Source organism: Cadophora gregata (genome assembly GCF_030347475.1).
Source record: "Cadophora gregata isolate MNR1 chromosome Unknown scaffold_11, whole genome shotgun sequence".
Lineage (NCBI taxonomy): Eukaryota > Fungi > Ascomycota > Leotiomycetes > Helotiales > Ploettnerulaceae > Cadophora > Cadophora gregata.
The window spans coordinates 21,855-40,020 of NW_026695934.1; the positions used below are offsets into that span (position 1 = coordinate 21,855).

General features: G+C 49.6%; 6 protein-coding genes across 7 annotated transcripts; 3 read left to right on the forward strand and 3 right to left on the reverse strand.

Annotated features, from left to right (window-relative positions):
* Positions 1 to 45: 45 nt before the first annotated feature.
* ONS95_002105 (uncharacterized protein) lies at positions 46 to 5,456 on the reverse strand (the record flags this gene model as incomplete). Its single annotated transcript, XM_058495341.1, has 2 exons — positions 46 to 5,133; positions 5,187 to 5,456. 2 exons carry the CDS (start codon positions 5,454 to 5,456, stop codon positions 46 to 48), a joined length of 5,358 nt encoding a protein of 1,785 aa, XP_058354068.1.
* A 1,359-nt stretch (positions 5,457 to 6,815) lies between these two features.
* ONS95_002106 (uncharacterized protein) lies at positions 6,816 to 8,179 on the forward strand (the record flags this gene model as incomplete). Its single annotated transcript, XM_058495342.1, has 2 exons — positions 6,816 to 7,685; positions 7,742 to 8,179. 2 exons carry the CDS (start codon positions 6,816 to 6,818, stop codon positions 8,177 to 8,179), a joined length of 1,308 nt encoding a protein of 435 aa, XP_058354069.1.
* Positions 8,180 to 8,948: 769 nt separating this feature from the next.
* Positions 8,949 to 10,415, reverse strand: ONS95_002107 (uncharacterized protein). Its single transcript, XM_058495343.1, has 2 exons — positions 9,933 to 10,415; positions 8,949 to 9,871 (listed from the first exon to the last, which is right to left on the reverse strand). The coding sequence occupies exons 1-2, from the start codon at positions 10,053 to 10,055 to the stop codon at positions 9,329 to 9,331; spliced, it is 666 nt and encodes a 221-aa protein (XP_058354070.1). The 5' UTR covers positions 10,056 to 10,415; the 3' UTR covers positions 8,949 to 9,328.
* ONS95_002108 (uncharacterized protein) lies at positions 10,416 to 12,858 on the forward strand. Its single transcript, XM_058495344.1, has one exon. It carries the CDS (start codon positions 10,459 to 10,461, stop codon positions 12,121 to 12,123), a length of 1,665 nt encoding a protein of 554 aa, XP_058354071.1. The 5' UTR covers positions 10,416 to 10,458; the 3' UTR covers positions 12,124 to 12,858.
* A 615-nt stretch (positions 12,859 to 13,473) lies between these two features.
* On the reverse strand, positions 13,474 to 15,324 carry RRP9 (pre-rRNA processing protein; the record flags this gene model as incomplete). The annotated part of the gene is made up of 1 exon (XM_058495345.1): positions 13,474 to 15,324. The coding sequence occupies one exon, from the start codon at positions 15,322 to 15,324 to the stop codon at positions 13,474 to 13,476; it is 1,851 nt and encodes a 616-aa protein (XP_058354072.1).
* A 403-nt stretch (positions 15,325 to 15,727) lies between these two features.
* PRE1 (Proteasome subunit beta type-4) lies at positions 15,728 to 17,050 on the forward strand. Of its 2 annotated transcripts, none has more exons than XM_058495346.1 (2): positions 15,728 to 16,052; positions 16,357 to 17,050. In XM_058495346.1, the coding sequence occupies exons 1-2, from the start codon at positions 15,956 to 15,958 to the stop codon at positions 16,806 to 16,808; spliced, it is 549 nt and encodes a 182-aa protein (XP_058354073.1). In that variant the 5' UTR covers positions 15,728 to 15,955; the 3' UTR covers positions 16,809 to 17,050. The 2 variants fall into 2 exon arrangements, with proteins under 2 accessions (XP_058354073.1, XP_058354074.1); XM_058495347.1 differs by having other exon boundaries at positions 15,728 to 15,824; positions 15,895 to 17,050.
* Positions 17,051 to 18,166: the final 1,116 nt, after the last annotated feature.

The following is an 18,166-nucleotide window of genomic DNA, read 5'->3' on the forward strand; positions in this document are numbered from 1 at the left end:
CAATCTTCATCAAATAGAAAAATCTAACGGCCCACCAGGATCATTTCATGCAATCTGTCCATCAAACCATTTCACCAAATGACTAACAGTGGGATGTCCCCATACCAGAGTCGGTGGAACCTTGACCTTCAACTCTTGCTGGAGGATCTTCCTAAAAGCAACTGTCATCACAGAATCCATTCCCAGATCTGCCAGTGCAGCCTTTGGATCCACATCTTCAGCACTTGCAAGTTGCAGAACCGCAGCAACACATCCAGAAATCTTCTCCGTGAGAAATAGAATCCGTTCCGGACCTTTGGGAACGGATGATGCCCCCGCAGCCATGGAATTATCTGCCTCGGCAGTCGAGTTCTGCGCAAGTGATGTATTCGCAGATGTCTTTCTGATGGCAATATCCTCCAGAATCACGCACGGCAGTGGCTCATGTGCTTCCAGAACCCGACTCCTCAGCACCACCGCCTGACTTACGTCCCTCTTTGCAACCTCGTCCCAAGCAGCAAACGCTTCTTCCCGACTCACACTCGTGAAGCCACGGCTCTCGACCTCGGCCTCGACAAACTCATTATCGCCCATCCCACCCACGCCCTTCCAACTAGTCCACTGGAATGCAACCGCATTGTCGCCCTGAAGACGACGATGCTCAGCGAGAGAATCTAGGAACGCATTACCAGAGGCGTAGGATGCTTGTCCTGGGAACCCGAAGAGCTGACCGCAGGAGGAGAATAGGATGAAGAAATCAAGTCCGGAGGTCTTGGGTGGGAAGAGTGTGTGCAGTGCGAGCGCACCATCGATCTTTGGAGCGAGAACTCGAGAGAATGATTTCTCAGTAGTGGAGAGCACGAGTTGGTCTTCGACGATACCGGCCGCGTGGACGACGCCTCGAACTGGTGGGAGGTTTAGCACGTCGAGTTTTGCAGCGAGTTCGGAGTTGGCGGCTGGGGAACTGATGTCGATTGCTAGAACGTGGACACTTGCTCCCACTTCTTCTAGGGCTTTGATCTTCAAGACTACATCGCCCAGTGTCCCAGTCAAAGTATCCCAGTCTTTCCGAGGAGGCAGAGAACGTCTAGACAGCAGGACAATTCGTCGAGCTCCCTGCTCAGCCAAATGTGTGGCGACTTCCAGACCAAGAGATCCAAGCCCACCGGAGATGAGATACGTGCCTTCTGGCCTGGGGGTAAATCCTTGAGAGGCACGAGCTATCGTCTTTGCAAGTGGTCGAAGTCTGGCTACCTTTGCAACAGAGTCTTCAATGCGAATCACGTCTGCGCTGGAAATGTATCGTACTGCTTGGAAGGGAAAGGTGGGGGAATCGGCGTCGATCAATGCGCCCCAGATGTCTGGCTGTTCGGATGCGATGATGCGGCTTAGTCCTATGAGAGGAGAAAAGGAGAGCGCTGCTGTTGTTTCACCGCGGAGAGCCCCTGATGTGATGGTGAAGATCTTGACTGGGAGGTTTTTGCCTGCGATAAGCTTGACTATGGAGAGGAGCTCGAAACAAGACTTCTCGGCAGTCTTTTGGATGTTCTGAATTTCACCCGTGGATCCAGGGACGTAGACAACGACAGTGCCGCTAGACTCAACGTCGGACAGTTGGGCTTCAAGCTTTTCAACGGTGGTACAAACTGCTGCAGTTTTTCGCTTGGAGAGTTGACGCATATACTTCTTCACGAGGTGGTCTTCTTCTGGCCTAACAATTACGACTCGGTTTAGAGGGAGGGCTGTTTCGGCCAACCGAGCAGGAACCCAAGCGACACTGTGGATGAGTTCGTCGAATCTGCCACCACTTCCTACCGTGCCCTCAATCTCGGCAAATCTCATTGTCGTGAACTTAGCCAGAATGCGACCGTCTTCAGCTGAAACTATGACATCCGATGCGAGGTCGGTCTTCGATCTCTGGACATAGATGAACGCAATTTTGGGAGGTGTAGCATCTTGGAAGACGGTCACTTCATCGACTTGAGCTGGCATGCGAAGACGAGGTGTCTCGAAGAAGATAGTTGAGCCAATCGAGGTTGCTGCATCGAAGACTGGGGCCCATGAGCTCGAGTTCCATAGAAAGGCATCCTCATCTTTGATGCTTGGGCAGACGTCGACTCGAGCAAGCATTTCTTCTGTGTTTCCGAGGTGTCGAGTTACTTTCCAGGGAAAGCCCATCTCTGGGACGCCAACATTGAGGAGGTAGTCAATTGTGAATGAAGGCCTGAGTTCTGCTTTGATTCGAGACTCAATGTCTGAGATGTCGAGGTATCCGCCTTCTATGGCTCCATCAGACTTTGTGTTTGCAGTGGTGTGTGTCAGCCAAGACGAGCCGACATCGCTATCCACCTTCTCGGTGCTATTTGGGATGAGTCTGGACATAATGCGAGCAGAATCTCCATCAACAATTATTTCCACATCCCTTCGAGCACTGATTGCAACAGGTACTCTCAGGTGGATATTACTCAGCGTTCGAGATCCGGTGGCAGCCAAAAAGGTGTTGAACAGCACAGCTGCGGGAACGATCTCAGTGCCGTGTAAAGGATGCTTTCCAGGAAATGGCTTTGTCTCTTCATCAAGTTTCGTCGTGAAGATGGTTTTGGATTCTCCCGCCACAGGAATGCATTGACCGACGAGGCTGTGACTATCAACATCATGAACTTGGCTAGATGATCCCGTTCCAGCGTCGACTTTTTTCCAGTATGATGTATGTTGCCACTGTGTTTTGGGGACGTCTTTCGCCCACTCGACTCCGCTGAAGTAGGCTTTCCAATCAATGGACACACCTTTGCTCCAGAGTGCCGCAAGAGCTTTTGCTAGGCAAAGTCGAGCTGGTTTGCCGCGAAGGAGAGTTGGTGTCACGAGATACTCTTCGATGTTCATGTCCATGACTGTCTCGTTGATTGAGTGCGAGATGACGGGGTGGCTTGAGACTTCCATGAAGATTCGGTAGCCGTCATCCACTGCAGCTCGGACAGCAGACTTCAACAATACGGGAGAGAGTGTGTTTTGAAGCCAATAACAACCGTCTCTCGGAGCCTGCTCTCGTGGATCTTTAGTGGCTGTCGAGTACAGAGGAATGGATGGCGCCTTGGGGGTAATATCTCTCAACGCGTCCAGGAGAGGCTCAGCCAGTAGATTGAGCAGTGGAGTATGGAATGCAACATCAGAGTTGACCTGAAAGATCTTGATCTTCTCCTTTTCGCAAATTACCGAGAAATCCTTGACAGCTGCCACCGATCCAGCTATGACACACGAGTTTGGAGAAGAGTCGATCGCAGGCCAGATATCAAGTCGACCCTCGAGTATCTGCGAGGTTTGGCAAATTGGCAGATTGACAAGACACATTGCTCCCTGTCCCATGACCTGTCGGTAAAGCATGGCTCTTCTACACACTATAGTCGCGCCTTCATCGGGAGTAAGGGCTTCTGCCACTACGGCTGCAGCAATCTCGCCAACTGAATGACCGATGATCGCATCTGGCTTTGCACCCTTAGACTCCAGGAAGGAAGCAAGAGCAACTTGCACGGCATAAGTCAAGACTTGAACCTTGTCGGTGCTCGCGATATCGCCTGTGCTCAGAGCTTGAATGGGGCAGAAACCTGCCTCTGACTGGATTCTTGGTCCGAGATCTTCGATGACGCTGCGGAAGACAGGTTCGTTCGCAAGGAGCTCTTTACCCATGTCTGCCCATTGTGCGCCATGGCCCGAGAACATCCAGACTACTCGTGTGTCATCTTTATCCATGACTCGACTTGTAATGAGTTGATTGCTTTTGGTACCGGCAGCATATGAGCTCAGAAGCTCAGTGGTATCTTGGCGAGTTTGACTTATGATTGCAGTTCTGAAGTCGTGGTGGCCACGACGTGCCGCTAGGGTGGCTCCAATTGAAGCGGAAGAGATGTCTGCACCATTTCCGGTCATCCATACTTGGAGAGCGCTGGCATATTTCGGAATTCGCTTCTCGTGTGTCGAGCTCAGAAGGAGGATGGTTGGTTCGTCATGTTGTCTGTATGCGGACTTCATTCGCATGACAGGTGGAGCTTGCTCGATGACGGCATGGGAGACAGTCCCTCCGTAGCCGTACGAGCAGATGGCGGCTCTCTTTGTCCCTTCAACTGATGGCCATGCGATGATCTCCTGAGGGACCTTGATACCAGCATTTGCCCAGTCGATCTTATGGTTGAGACTTTTCAAATTTGCTTGAGGGGGGATAACACCATGTCGGAGGGCGAGAACGGCTTTGATGAAGCCGACACCACCAGCACCAGCTTCTAAATGGCCAACGTTGGGCTTTACGCTGCCAATGTAGCAAGGAGCTTCCGTTGATCTATTCTTGCCATACAAGTTTGACATGGCTGTGATCTCGACCGGGTCACCAACAGATGTTGATGTGGCGTGAGCTTCGACATATTGGATACCGAGGGGATTGATCTTTCCGAGAGCAGTACGAGCCACAGCTTCTTGGGCCACGCCATTTGGCGCCATGATCCCATTTGTGCGGCCATCTTGCCCGACGGCAGACCCTTTGAGGACTGCTAAGACGTTGTCGCTGTCTCGGAGAGCATCGTTTAGTCTCTTCAAGATGACAATAGCAGCACCTTCACCTCGTCCGTACCCATTGGCTTCATGATCAAAAGATCTGCATGTACCATCTTTGGAGATAGCACCGGCTTTGTCGAGGACTCGTGTAAGTCCTGGGCCACACATGGCATTGACTCCACCAACGATAGCGAGGTCAGTCTCGCCAGCTAGTAGGGACTGCCTTCCATGGTGTATAGCCACAAGAGAAGAAGCACAAGCAGCATCAACAGCCGTCGAAGGACCTCTCAGATCCAACAAGTATGATATTCGATTCGGAACCCCGCAATACGCCGTGCCGATTCCCATCCAGGCTTCAACACCTGGAAGATCTTCCAACAGGAGCTTGGCGTAGTCGTCACTGTTGATGCCCATGAAACAGGCTGTGTTGGACCCTGCTAAACTTTGAGGCGGGATGCCTGCATCCTCAAGAGCTTCCCATGCTACTTCGAGGGAGATTCGCTGCTGTGGGTCCATCAAAAGCGCTTCCTTTGGTGAGATACCGAAAAAGCTGCAATCGAAGTCTTCAATGTTCTGGAGGAAGTATCCTTTGGATGTTGTATCCTTGAGAATCTATCCCATGATCAGCTACATGCCTCATATCCAGTTGGAACAGTCTTACATACCTTGGCATTCCTTGGGTCTCGTCTGGAATATGCCTCCCACCGAAGTGGAGGGATCTCACCCGATGCAACTTTTTGCTCGAGGATGTATTTCCAGAGATCTTCAGGACTATTGTTGTTTCCTGCCAAATGGCAGGCCATACCCACGACTGCTATGTCCTCCGAGGTATAATTGTTGTGTATGGGCTCTGCATGCTCAGCTCGTGGAGTGGTAGGCTCGGTGTTCGGCGTCAGGACCCCTGATGAAGGCGGCCAGCCCATGTACGGAGCCATAGCGTGGTGAGGTGTGGTGGTGACGAAATGCTATGATGGGGATGATTCAAGAGATGAGATAGCTTGAGTCACAACTCTGGGTAAAGGTCCTCAATCTTGATTGAGTCGACTTAGCCTTCCGTCAACTATGATGCCTTTGAAGATTTTGGATCTCATGAGATTGGGGCACGCCTCTCTCATATTTCTATTCTAATTGCATTCTACTTCCTGCTCAGAAAATTTATTCTTACCCTACGAGGGTATCGGCCGATCTACTTTCCGAGGCGCATATTCTCTTACAGTCTTTGGATCCTCAAGTTTTGAGAGCTGAAAACTAATCCGACGCCAATACCGCAGTCTCATTGACCGTCATTTCTGAGCAGCCTCCCGTGCTCGGAGGTCACTTTGAGGCTTGAAGCTGAAGTTTTTGACTCCAGTATGAAGCTGGAGTGTAACTGTCGATATGCTCAAAAATAGCATCCGGCACTAAACCGTATGGTTTGTGAAACTGAAAGTGGACATCAATCCTCACGTCGTCCTCTTTACCGGATTACTCCGACTTTTCAACGCCACGGTGAAGAGTCAACCATATACTGTGTAGAGTAGATATCTCTATAAAAGAGCGGTAAGCTACAAACGTTATCAATCATCATGGCTTCTGTGTCACGAATTCCGAAGGACAACAGATAGTCAGGTGATTCAGGATACGCCTCGAACTCAACCGTTGTACCTGTATGAGGTCGATATAGGGCTGAGGACGCTTGGCACAGCCATGTGTGACAAAAGTGGAAGTTCTGAGTCTGACTTCCAACGGCGAGCAGCTGACTGCCACTGGCACCGAGTACGTTGGAACGGATCTGTGCTACTGTCCACGCCAAAGTGGATTCATTTCAAGGTTACAAAAGTACCTTTCCAGGACCACGGACTCATAATGCGCGGTTGATCAATATTCAGCAATATCCAGGTACGACATGGGGTACGACAATGCAGGTTGCACGAAGTATTTTCTAGAACTTCCGACATGAGTAGCACATGATTTGTTTTTGGAGAGAGGAGCTGAAGCAACCGTTGCTTCTGATATTTGTGCTCCAAGACGCGTGGACGGTTTCCAGAAATCTCAGCTTCAATAATTGAACTGGGGCTATTTTTATATGAAATTTTCGCAAGCTGAAATTTATTGGCCATTCTACTTCTCAAAATAGACTTGGGTTTGTCTTGTGCAGGAAGTCGATTATCAATTACTAAACACTGAGGCAGATATTACTTCGACCTACGAAACCGAACCCTCAGCCATCTCAAGTCCAGACAATTCTTCCCTATTGTTTCTTCAGAAAAACACATGTTTTGCCGAAACCTCTGGCAAGCAGAGTTTTCACAACCATGTCTCTACGCCAAATGCCCCCTCAAAGCAAACCATTCTCCATCGCCATTATCGGCGGCGGTATTGGCGGACTTTGTCTAGCTCTAGGACTCATCCGTCGAGGCATCCCCGTCCAAGTCTATGAACAAGCCCCTGAATTTGGCGAAATCGGTCAAGGAGTTGCATTTGGGCCTAACAGTGCTCGCGCCATGAAATTGGTCGATCCAGCGATCCGCGAAGCATTCGATAGACTCGCCACCCATGCCGCCGAAGAAGAAACAGAAGGTATTGGACGGACTTGGATCAACTTCCGTTATGGGGGCGATAATACGGACATGATCGCCAAGATTCAAACATTCGATTCAGATTTGACTGGACTTAGTAGCGTCCATCGGGCGAGATTCATGGAGGAGCTGGTGAAGCTCGTGCCAGAGGGAATCGCAAACTTCAACAAACGATTCTTTAGTATGAAGAATCTTGAAAGTGGCCAAATCGAAATCACATTCGCTGATGGGTCGACTGCAAGATCAGATGCTGTTGTGGGATGTGATGGCATTCGAAGCTCTGTCCGCCAAGTACTTTTGGCAAGGAAGAGCGCCGAGGAGGATCTGTCGTTTTCTGGTACGGTTGCCTACAGAGCTATCATTCCCATGGAGAAGGCCAAGGAAGCTCTTGGAGAGGGCTTCGCCGTCAACGCTCAGATGTTTCTTGCTCCAGGGGGTCATGTTCTCTGTTATCCGATTGATCATGGCAAGACCGTCAATGTTATTGCTTCGGTGAACAAAGGTGAGGCATGGAACCATGAAGGGTGGGTCATCAAAGATGCAAAGTATGATGACATGAAGAGGGACTTTGTTGGATGGTGTGATGAAGTTCAGAATGTTATATCTGTAGGTTTCATAGGCTTCTGCGCAGCAGCGTCAATCTGACATGATAAATTTTACAGATGATCAAAGACCACCACCCAGACAAGTGGGCACTCTTCGATACATTACCCCTTCCCACATTCTACAAGGCAAACGTTGCTCTCCTCGGCGACTCTGCTCACGCCACACTTCCACATCAAGGTTCCGGAGCAGGCCAAGCCGTCGAAGATGCACTTATTCTTGCCGAAGTCCTCGCAGATGTCAACACCAAAACAGCAGCCGACATTCCAATGGCCTTCAAAGCATACGATGCCATCCGTAGACCGCGGTCTCAGAAAGTTGTGAAGACGAGTCGGCAAGCTGGGGAGATGTACAACTTTCAGGGCCCGTATGGCCGTGATCTGAATAAACTCCGTGACGATGCCTTGTCGCGGTTCCACTGGATCTGGTATGAGGATATGGAAGTTCAAATTCAGCGCGCGACTGCTATGTTGGGTGAGGTCATTGCAAGGCTATGAAAGTTATCAACCTATAGACTACTGTTTCTCTTTGCTTCGGGATCACCTTTTTCTAGATAGAACAGATAGATCGATGTTTTCGAAGTCGGCGTCTCCAAAAAATTGATATCTTGGACGATCAGAAGGGCACAGCCATTTCACAAGTCGACCTACCGCTCTCAAGCTGGTACGAGGTCTCGTTATCTAGCCCCTGTTCTTGCTCACAATATTATATCCTGAGGCAATATGTAGCTGCCATGAATAATCGAGTTGGCCCTAGCTATCTGTCAGCTACTTCCTCAGTATTTACGTTTGACCGCAGTGGCTAGCCAGCAGCATAAATCCAATCCGAAGCTGTAAGCAATGTTGTATATCCTTGGGTGCCACTTGCTACTCTGTGGTTATAAGAACTAGCTACCGAGAGACTTTCGATGCAACTTTCACAAACGCGATTCTAAGAGATATGGATGGTCTTGGATTGGCACTGGCGCCAATGAGATATGCGGGAACTTCTATGAACTAGCACTAGAAGTATACAAACGAGTATTTGAAAGTCGATAGTCAAGCTGATAGGTTCTGGCGAACATGAAATTTGCTGGCAAGCTCGAGGAGTGCCTGTGGGGTTACGTTGATTCTGTGCAAGGGCTATCAGAAGCTGGAATATTGATGCCAGATGACTCCACGTATTCGCTGTTATCGTATAGGTCTCATTATTAAGTATCCATGCAATATCCATGCAAGAGAATATCGTGTGTCAATGTAGCACCAAGAAAATATATATTGTTGTCGTCCCTATCTAATGCACTACACGACGTTGCGCTTGGCAGACTCTATAGACCTCTTAGGTTGACACGTTTTCCACTCAGCAGTTCATTAAGGGCAATTTTCATGTAAAGTTGATTTAAAAGTCCAACAACAATGTTTGCGGCTTGGTTTCATACTCATATTTTTTCTGCATTCAGAAAAAAATCGTAACCATAGTGGATATTTCATCGAAAACTGAGACTTGGTTCCACTTATAGAAATATAGTCAGAGTCTATATGGCCTGTTCTGTCGATAATGCTTCGTCTATTTGAAAGTCCTTGATGAGGTCGTTGGTAATGGGAGCCTTGGGTTTGCCCCATTTTTCCCTGACTCTCGATCTCCCAGACCCTCTCTTGATCTCCTCGTCAAAAAAATTGTTTTACCATTTCACTCTCGCAGTCATCCAGAATATCGTCCCTTAACAGTAGCTCACCGTATAGATATCCGAAAGCCCAGCTTAACAATTTCGCTTGCCAGTTTGGGATAGCCGTGTATTTTCTTTCATCCAAGTAAACCTCAATAAAGCTCCGAAGCAATTCGACTACGTTGGGGTAGTACAGGTTACCGTCGACGTAGAATGACGGCTGTAATCGCAGGGCTTGGGTAGGTGCAGAATCCGGGGTAGATGGCTGGTCACAGACAGCCAAGTGGAGGTAGCTACTGGGTATGAGAATAGTTCGCTGGACCAGCTTGTCATCATTGGGGTAATGGAAGCGAATCGTCTTCGCATCAAAATTCGCAAAGGCAAGTCCGATTCTTGCATGTACACGCTGCAACATCTCGTCGTCTTTGCGGGTGGCGGGGTCAATTGTTGAACCATAAGACCAGCGCTGGCGGATGAAGCCTGCTTCTGCCAGTGCCGCCGCTGCCGTCTCCATCACGCCATCGCGTATACCCAGCATATAGCACTACATAGAACCACGCATCAGAAGAGTCCAGAGACAGGTAGCTGGGGTATTCAATACGTGCCTCATGGACAACGGGGACGCCGAGATACCGTACCGCGAGATCCCCCCATACGACTAGCTCGAGTGGCTGGAGGATATTTGCAACAAATTCGAGGCCGGTCAACTTGGATTCACATCCTGCCATGGTCTTCAGCCAGTTGTTTTGTATGGGTCTGTTTGTGGTAGCGTATCGAGGCGACAGGAGCCTGTGTCATGAGTGAGAGAAAATAGCCTAACTTAATTTTCACGGCATGATAAAGTCAACTTTTTAAGAAACACGGAGCTGGGCACTGCAAAGATGTGTCCATGTGAGAGCGGGTACAAGTACTCTACGGAACATCACACACTGTTATTGACATGTCGTTGTTTTGTCTCGCTTGTTTTGGTGTGGGGTGGAAGAGAAACGGGACAGAGGTCAAGCGCCAAGACCTGCCTCAAATGTTTGCCATGTTTGCTTTGGTCCAGCTTCGCGACAAAAAAATCACGACTCGTCAACCTCGAGACACTGTCAACAACACCACGACACCCCACCGCCCCTTTCACCCACAATGGCGAAACGACAAGCTGCGGAAGCCCTCGAAGACATCGCCGGCACCGATTCCCCTTCCTTCAAGAAATCCCGCGTCGATAACTTCCACGATCTACACAATGGCTCCGAGCTTCCCCTCCAGCAGAGAATGGAACTACACAGCCTGAAGGAAGCGCAGACAAGTCGGACTGATGCGCCAGCAACGCCAGACGAAGAGGATGACGAAGAAGAAGATGAGGATAGAACAAGGGCTCCTTTGCGACAAGATGCGCCATTAGAGGGATTTGATGATCTGTACCTGGATACGATCAAGAGGGGCGTATTGGACTTCGACTTTGAGAAACTCTGCTCTGTGTCGCTGTCCAACATCAATGTTTACGCCTGTTTGGTCTGCGGAAAATACTATCAAGGTCGAGGTCCCAAGTCACACGCCTACTTCCATGCGCTCGAGGTGGGCCACCATGTTTACATCAACATGCAGACGCAGAAGGTATATGTGTTGCCTGAAGGCTACGAGGTCAAGAACAAGAGTCTGGACGATATCAAGTTCGTGTCCGATCCACGGTATACCAAGGAGGAAGTGATGGCGTTGGATAGAGAGGCAACAACGGCTTGGGCACTGGGAGGAAAGGAATATGCGCCGGGGTTCGTGGGGATGAACAACATCAAGGAGAACGACTACTTCAATGTCGTAGTACAGGCACTATCGCATGTCCCTCCTCTCCGGAATTATTTCATGTTAGAAGATTTCACTTCGTCGCCAGAACTGGTAAAACGCCTGTCCATCCTCATCCGCAAGATCTGGAATCCTCGAGCCTTCAAGTCCCACGTCTCGCCCCACGAACTCCTCCAAGAAATCTCCCTCAAATCAAGCAAACGATTCAACCTAACCAACCAATCCGACCCCGTCGACTTCCTCTCCTGGTTCCTCAACAACCTACATCTCGCCTTGGGAGGAAGCAAGACCAAACCCGGAAGCAGCATGATCCAGCGCGTCTTCCAAGGAAAGCTGAAAGTCGAATCTCAAGCCATCACCGCAAAAGCCGACGCAGGCGACCGTCTCCGCTTCGAAGAAGCAGCATCCGTACAAACGGACGTGAACAGATTCATGTTCTTAACCCTCGACCTTCCCACTGCACCTCTCTTCCAAGACGAGCTGGAGCGTAACATCATCCCGCAGATACCACTCACCAATATCCTGAGCAAATACGACGGGTTAAACGCCCAGGAACATCTCAACCAGCGGAAACGATACAGACTGCTTCACCCTCTCCCACCATTTCTACTCTTCCACATCAAGCGCTTCAGCAAGAACAAATTTGTGGAGGAGCGCAACCCCACAATCGTCACATTCGACGCCAGGAATCTCGATATGTCGCCATATGTGGAGCCTAATCCCGCACTACATCCCCCTGGTGAACCGATCTGGTATGACCTCGTGGCGAACATCGTGCATGAGGCTGTCAGAGGAAGGGAGGATGCTGTGGAGGGCGAGCAGGAGAAGAGGGCTTGGAAGTGCCAGATTAGGGACCGGGGGAGGGAGGAGTGGGTTGTGGTGCAGGATTTGTTTGTGGAGAAGACGCAGAAGGAGCTGTTGTATCTTGGGGAGAGTTATTTGCAGGTTTGGGAGAGGAGGAGGGAGGGTGGTGGGAAGGGGAAGGGCAAGGTGCCTGTGAAGAGGTGATAGCTCACAGGTGTACAGAGGATAAGGAAAGGGCCGCTGCCAGAGACCAGCGCCGAGGACTTCGAGATGTTGTCTTGATGTGTGCTGGCTTCAAGCTGGCCAATGCCATGCCATGCGCGGAAGGTCGATTCCTGAAAATAGGATATCCAGACCCACCGTATATCGACGAGATGTTGGTTGAAGAAGTACTTCAGCTCAGGAATATGTACTTTTATTGTGAAGAACTAAACAGCGGCTAAGATGTAGGGTCTTCCAGGAGGGGAAGACGTCCTGAAGGGCAGATCATGATACAATAATATACCAGTACACACATATCTGTGCTCTCCCTTTTACATGGTTTATGACTCATAGCAAGAGTATTGCCAAATGCAAAATGGCGGCCCCCTTCGTACACCCTTTCCTACTAGCTACCCGATCCCCATATATCTCCAATTTTCTCATGTCAAGCTTAATACGGGCCATATTTCTCTCTTTCTCATTACGAATCCAGGTGTATTGCCCCATCTTCGCTATCTCATGATACAGACAGATCCATCCGAGCAAAGGACCATATGTCTTTCACATTCTTCAAAAGAAGAAAATTACGGAGTCTATTTCCTACCGAATCCTTCCTCCAGTGTCCTCCCTAGTCAACCGTCACGCTGTGACATTGATTTTCCCTTTGCGCTTTATTGTCATTTGAGCAGCTGAATAACATAAATTACATACCACCAAGTCAATTCAGCACTCAGCCATCTGCATACCATCCAAGATAGCAAGTGGATAAGTTTATGTGACTGTGTTGAAGAGAAATGCTTTGTTTACTTTCTCTTTTGATGACTCGCGGGAAAGTCTCTAAAGCTTGCAGCTACTCCGAATAGGTAGATACATACAGCCAAGCGGGAGAGCCGAAAGGATTAAAGTGTGAGTATAGGTACATGATCTACGAGTATGCAATCTTGTCCGGGCCAGGTGGGCAGCCCGCTGTGTGATGGCGAGCTGGTCTGAAAAGAAACAAGTAACAAAGACGAGTATGGGGATACAAGAGACTGAGATCAAAATTCTGGAGGAGATTCTGTATATTTTTTGCAGTAGAGCGTGGATAAAGGTAGCTCTCTGAGTGGAAAGATAGTATGCCACGGTTTTGTTGCGCCACTTGATACTGAGTCGTGACAACAAGTAAGTACAGGTAGGTGACGAAATATCGTCGAGACCAAGACCAACACCAACAATGCCAAGCATGCTATGCCATGCTAAGGGAATAACTCCATACAATGCGTTTCCTTCTTCATATCCAGCTTCAGCTTCATCTTCATTCTTTTTTCAGGCTTCATCATGGACTTCAATCATCGACGACTGCTCATAACAAGCTTACTCATCCACCTCAACAACACCATTCGTCTTCTCAACCTCCCCGCCAATCCGTGGTATCTCAAACACAACACCCCCGTTCTTCCCTCCATCCACTTTCTTCCATCTTCCCATCCGATGTTCCTTTCCTACAGCCACAACGACACATACCCCGTCTTTGCCTCTGTCTCCTCTCTCGAAGAGTGAGATGTCGTTGATGACGCCTCTGACAGGGGCTGTGGGTGATACTGCGTCAGATTCTGTGGCTACATCGCCATTGATATTAGGAGATGTGTCGCCATTTTGAAGTTCTGAGGTGGATTGAGTAGTGGGTGGAACAATCCCCTCACTCCCCAACGTCCCCAACGCCTCAATCCTCTTCCGATCCTCACTCACCCTCCACGCCCTAACCTCCCCATCCCAACTCCCACTCAGAATAACATCCGAATACGGGATCGTAGCCAGCGCCGTGATCCACCTCGGCGTAGCCTGCGGCCTGGCCTTCTGATCCGGTTTCTTCTCAGCCGAGACGTCTTCTAGCTGAAGAGCAGGATCGACGCCATGACAGAAGGGCAGGACGAAGAGCGGTTTCTTCTTGTGGACGACCCACAGGGAGAGCGAGCCGTTGTCGGAGCCGGTGACGAACATCTCCTCGTCGATCATGGCGACGCGGTCGATGCTGCCTTCTTGGGCGGAGGGGCGGGATGGGTTGCTAGATGAGGAGGAGGATTTTGAGCGGGATTTCTTCTCGGCGCCACCGCCGCGAAAGACGAGCTGTGTCTCTTCGACTACTTTCCATAAGCGCGCTGTGCGGTCTCTAGCTCCGACTGAAATGCAGCGTTCCTGCGCGAGGGCTGAGACGTCGACGACTTCGTCCTGGTGGCCGAACAGCGTTTCGACGTATGCGAGTTCGTCTAAACTCCAGATCTTGATGGTTCTGTCTTTGGAAGCGGAGTACAGCTGGTTTGTACCCCTTCTGAAAGCGAGCCCGTACACAGAGTCACGATGTTGGGAGAAGACGCGGAGGCATTTTAGAGTTGCAGCATCCCAGACTACGATGCGCCTGTCTTTTCCCCCTGTGACGACGAATTTGCCGTCTTGGGAGGCGGTAACGGTGAGGATCGTGTCGACGTGCCCTTGGTATGAGTTATTCTTGCTTTCTCGTCTGTCGCCGCGGACAAAGAGGGTTTGTTCTGGTTTGCGTTTGGGTGGGGGAGGTGGTTTTTTGGATTTCCGCTTTCCTTTTTTGGGGAGCCATTGTTGAGAGGGGAGGTCTTGGATCCGCCATTTGCTTAAACCTAGATCTTTCGTGACTGTATATGCCCACGGCGAACAAGTAGCAATACTCGTAACCGTCTCGCTATTCCACCTAAACCAGCTATGTGTTGCATTCTCAAAATCTAGTTCTCCAGCAAGATTCCTATACAGGCGTCCTTTTGACTCAGCTACATCTTCAATCAGACGCTCGGCGATGAGGTCGCGGTCTATTTCTTCGGCGTCAAAGGCGGAAGGGTCTGCATTCGTGGCGGAAGCTTCAACTTCATTGCGGATGTTTGAGAGGTAGCGTTCTGCCAGGCGGAGACGGCGCTCTGCTGCAGTTTCTTCGGCGTCTGAACCTCCTTCTTCCTCACTGCTGCTCCCATCTGCTAGATCCAAGTCCATATCATCTTCTCTTGCCATACCGCCGTCACTCTCGTCGTCGCTGCCAGATATACTTTCATCGCGCTGGGGTTTTCTTGGGGCCGGTTTCGAGGGCTTGGATTTCGAGGCGGTGGATGTGGATGCGATTCGTTTCTTTGGGGCAGAATTGGATGTTGAGGTATCGATTCGTTTCCGCTTTTTAGCGGAGGGGAGTGTGAAGAAGGAGGACATTGTGGCGGTGGTGAGGGTGAGGGCGGAGTGTTGTGAAGCTCTGGAGGGGACTTGGGGAACTTTTTTCTGAGGCTGCACCCAAGAAAGATTGTCGCTGCCATTGGAAAATTATATTCTGCCGGCGGTGAGGGGATGGATTGGGGTTAGGGCGGGATTGAGGAACAGCATGGACTTGAACTTCAGCACTACGAGTAAGATTGAATTAGACAGTAATAAATATTGTATTGCACTTGGATCTTCTTTTAAATAGATTTCAGATTCCTTTTTCAAGCCCAGTAATAACCAAATCAATAATATTCTTGACTGGTTCTGCTTGTTCCTGGCTCACATGCGGCCGCTAGCTCCAAGCTTCACAACCACCAGAGGCAGCAAGCTCCACGCGTAGAGAGGTCCAGCAAGCAACGACCTCGACCCCAATACAGCTCTATCTCTCCACCACATCAACCTCCCAACACCAATAAACCTCCTCACAAACCAAGCACAAAAAGAACATTCACAATGTACGTACTCCATTTACACAGCTCTGCAATCGTACTGTAATGTATATCTGCTGATACTCGTACTTAACAGGGAGGTATTACTGGGCATTACGGGCAAGGACTTCACGCTTGTTGCGGCGTCGAAGGCTGCGATGCGTGGAGCTACGATCTTGAAGGCATCGGATGATAAGACGCGCGCGTTGAATAAACATACGCTGATGGCTTTCTCGGGGGAGGCGGGTGATACTAGTGAGTTGGAATCTGCTTTGTTTGGATTAAGCTGGGTTGGGTTGAGCTGGATCGAAAGAGAAGGATGGGATGTTTGGATCTGGGCTTGGAGCATGACATGAAGTTTGGATTGGAGCTGGAGAAGCTGGATCCGCTGCGACTCTGCTGCTGGATATTTTGCTGTCTCCTGCTCTCTTCAGCCTCTCATGCCATCTGCCTTCTCCCTCTCAGCCCTGTCCTGTCTCTTCTTCTCCTCCCCAAGCCTGCTCCCCTCCTATGTCCCTACCTCAACCTCTGCGTCCATAACCTTACTAACACCCACCAGTCCAATTCGCAGAATACATCCAAGCCAACGCCCAACTCTACAGCATGCGCAACGGCATCGACCTCTCCCCCTCAGCAGTAGCCAACTTCGTCCGCGGCGAGCTCGCCTCCTCCCTGCGCTCCCGCAAACCCTACAACGTCAACCTGCTCCTCGGCGGCGTCGACCCCATCACATTGCGCCCCTCCCTCTACTGGCTCGACTACCTAGCGTCGCTGGCGCCCCTCCCCTACGCCGCCCACGGCTACGCCCAGTACTACTGCCTCAGTATTCTGGATAAGCACCATCATCCGGATATTGGGTATGAGGAGGGATTGAAGCTGCTGAGGCTGTGTACGGATGAGTTGAAGAGGAGGCTGCCGATTGATTTTAAGGGCATGCTGGTTAAGGTTGTGACGAAGGAGGGGATTAGGGAGGTGGAGTGGAATGATGAGGAGAGGATTGCTTGTCCTTAGGTGGATGGGTGAGTGGCTGCGTGGATTGGCACGGAGGGTGGATGGATGACTAGCTGGGATCATTGGGATGGGATGGAAGGCAAGCAATGATCAACTGGCTGGCTGTATTATAGCGATATTATGGCATCAATGGAATGGCGAACGCGGTTGATTTCAAGACACTCTTTTCTCTATGAATAAGAGAGTGACTTACCTAAGGTCAAACTCTTCACGGCTGTCCTATCTGATACAGCAAACCGGAACAAGCTCGTCAAGTGACGATAAGCCTAGCAATAAGATTTATGGCGATTCTATCTCTTTACACCAAGCTAATCTCTGATCACCGGCGCTGAAAAGCAGATAGATAGCCCTCGTCGATGGATGTACGTTCTTCAAGACAGAAAACTGGTTCTGCTCTGCCGTCTGGGTAAGTTTACTACTGAGTAGGAGCAGGAACAGACGCAGAAGGGGAAGTAAACATGCCTATGGATATGGATAACAAAGGAGATTACTTAATCCCCTTGCCTTTCCGGTGGTATTTCAAGGCGAAGGGATATCCATGCTCTATACGTAATAATAGCGAGGGTAGTTGTGCGTTTATGTATGGTGGAGAGAGCTAGAGCTGTTTCGTAGCAAGTCAAGAGTACAGAAAGAAGGAGAGGCTAGCTGTGGTGTGGTGTGTTGTTCTCTACCAATTGGATTCGCGACTTTAATTTCGTTGTTGAACGTGTTATATTCTTCTGCGTATATCTATATGTGTCTATATCGTAATTGTAGTACCAGACTGTCAGGCATCCTGTGAAGATATATATTGTTGATTCGTGTCTTTTCGGGTGTTTCATCTTACTTCGTGAGTAGCTTTCCGTGTACATATGAATGTTCAATTGGCAATTTAAGCATGGTATGGTCGTTTATAACTCTTTCTTTTACGTATGAGCAATGGAGTGCTTTAAGACGGCTCAATGACATGTATTATATGTCTTCCGTGTTGTATTTTGGCTCGTTTGAATGGCACTGGCTGTTAATTGGCTGGCTGGATAGAGCAGTTTGACTAGTAGAATTCGGTTCTTTGTAGATGTTGAAATAGTGCTTGACTCACTTCCTGGTGTTTGTGGTCATGATAGCTAGGAACAGGCTAATAGGGCCGGAATTGAGGTGGGGGTTTGTTTTCTGGAGTTCAGGTGGTTCGTGTGCGTAGTAGGTTGGTATTAGGAGGGTTATTTTATACTGGGTTGGATATTTGCTTCGAGGGAAGTGACTTTCGTGGTGGGAAATCTTGGTGTACATCTTTATCATAACTGAACTGGAATCTTACTTGGAGAGGTGGGTTAAGTTGTATGAAATCTTGGTATTTATTTTCATCTAAACCGGAATATCTA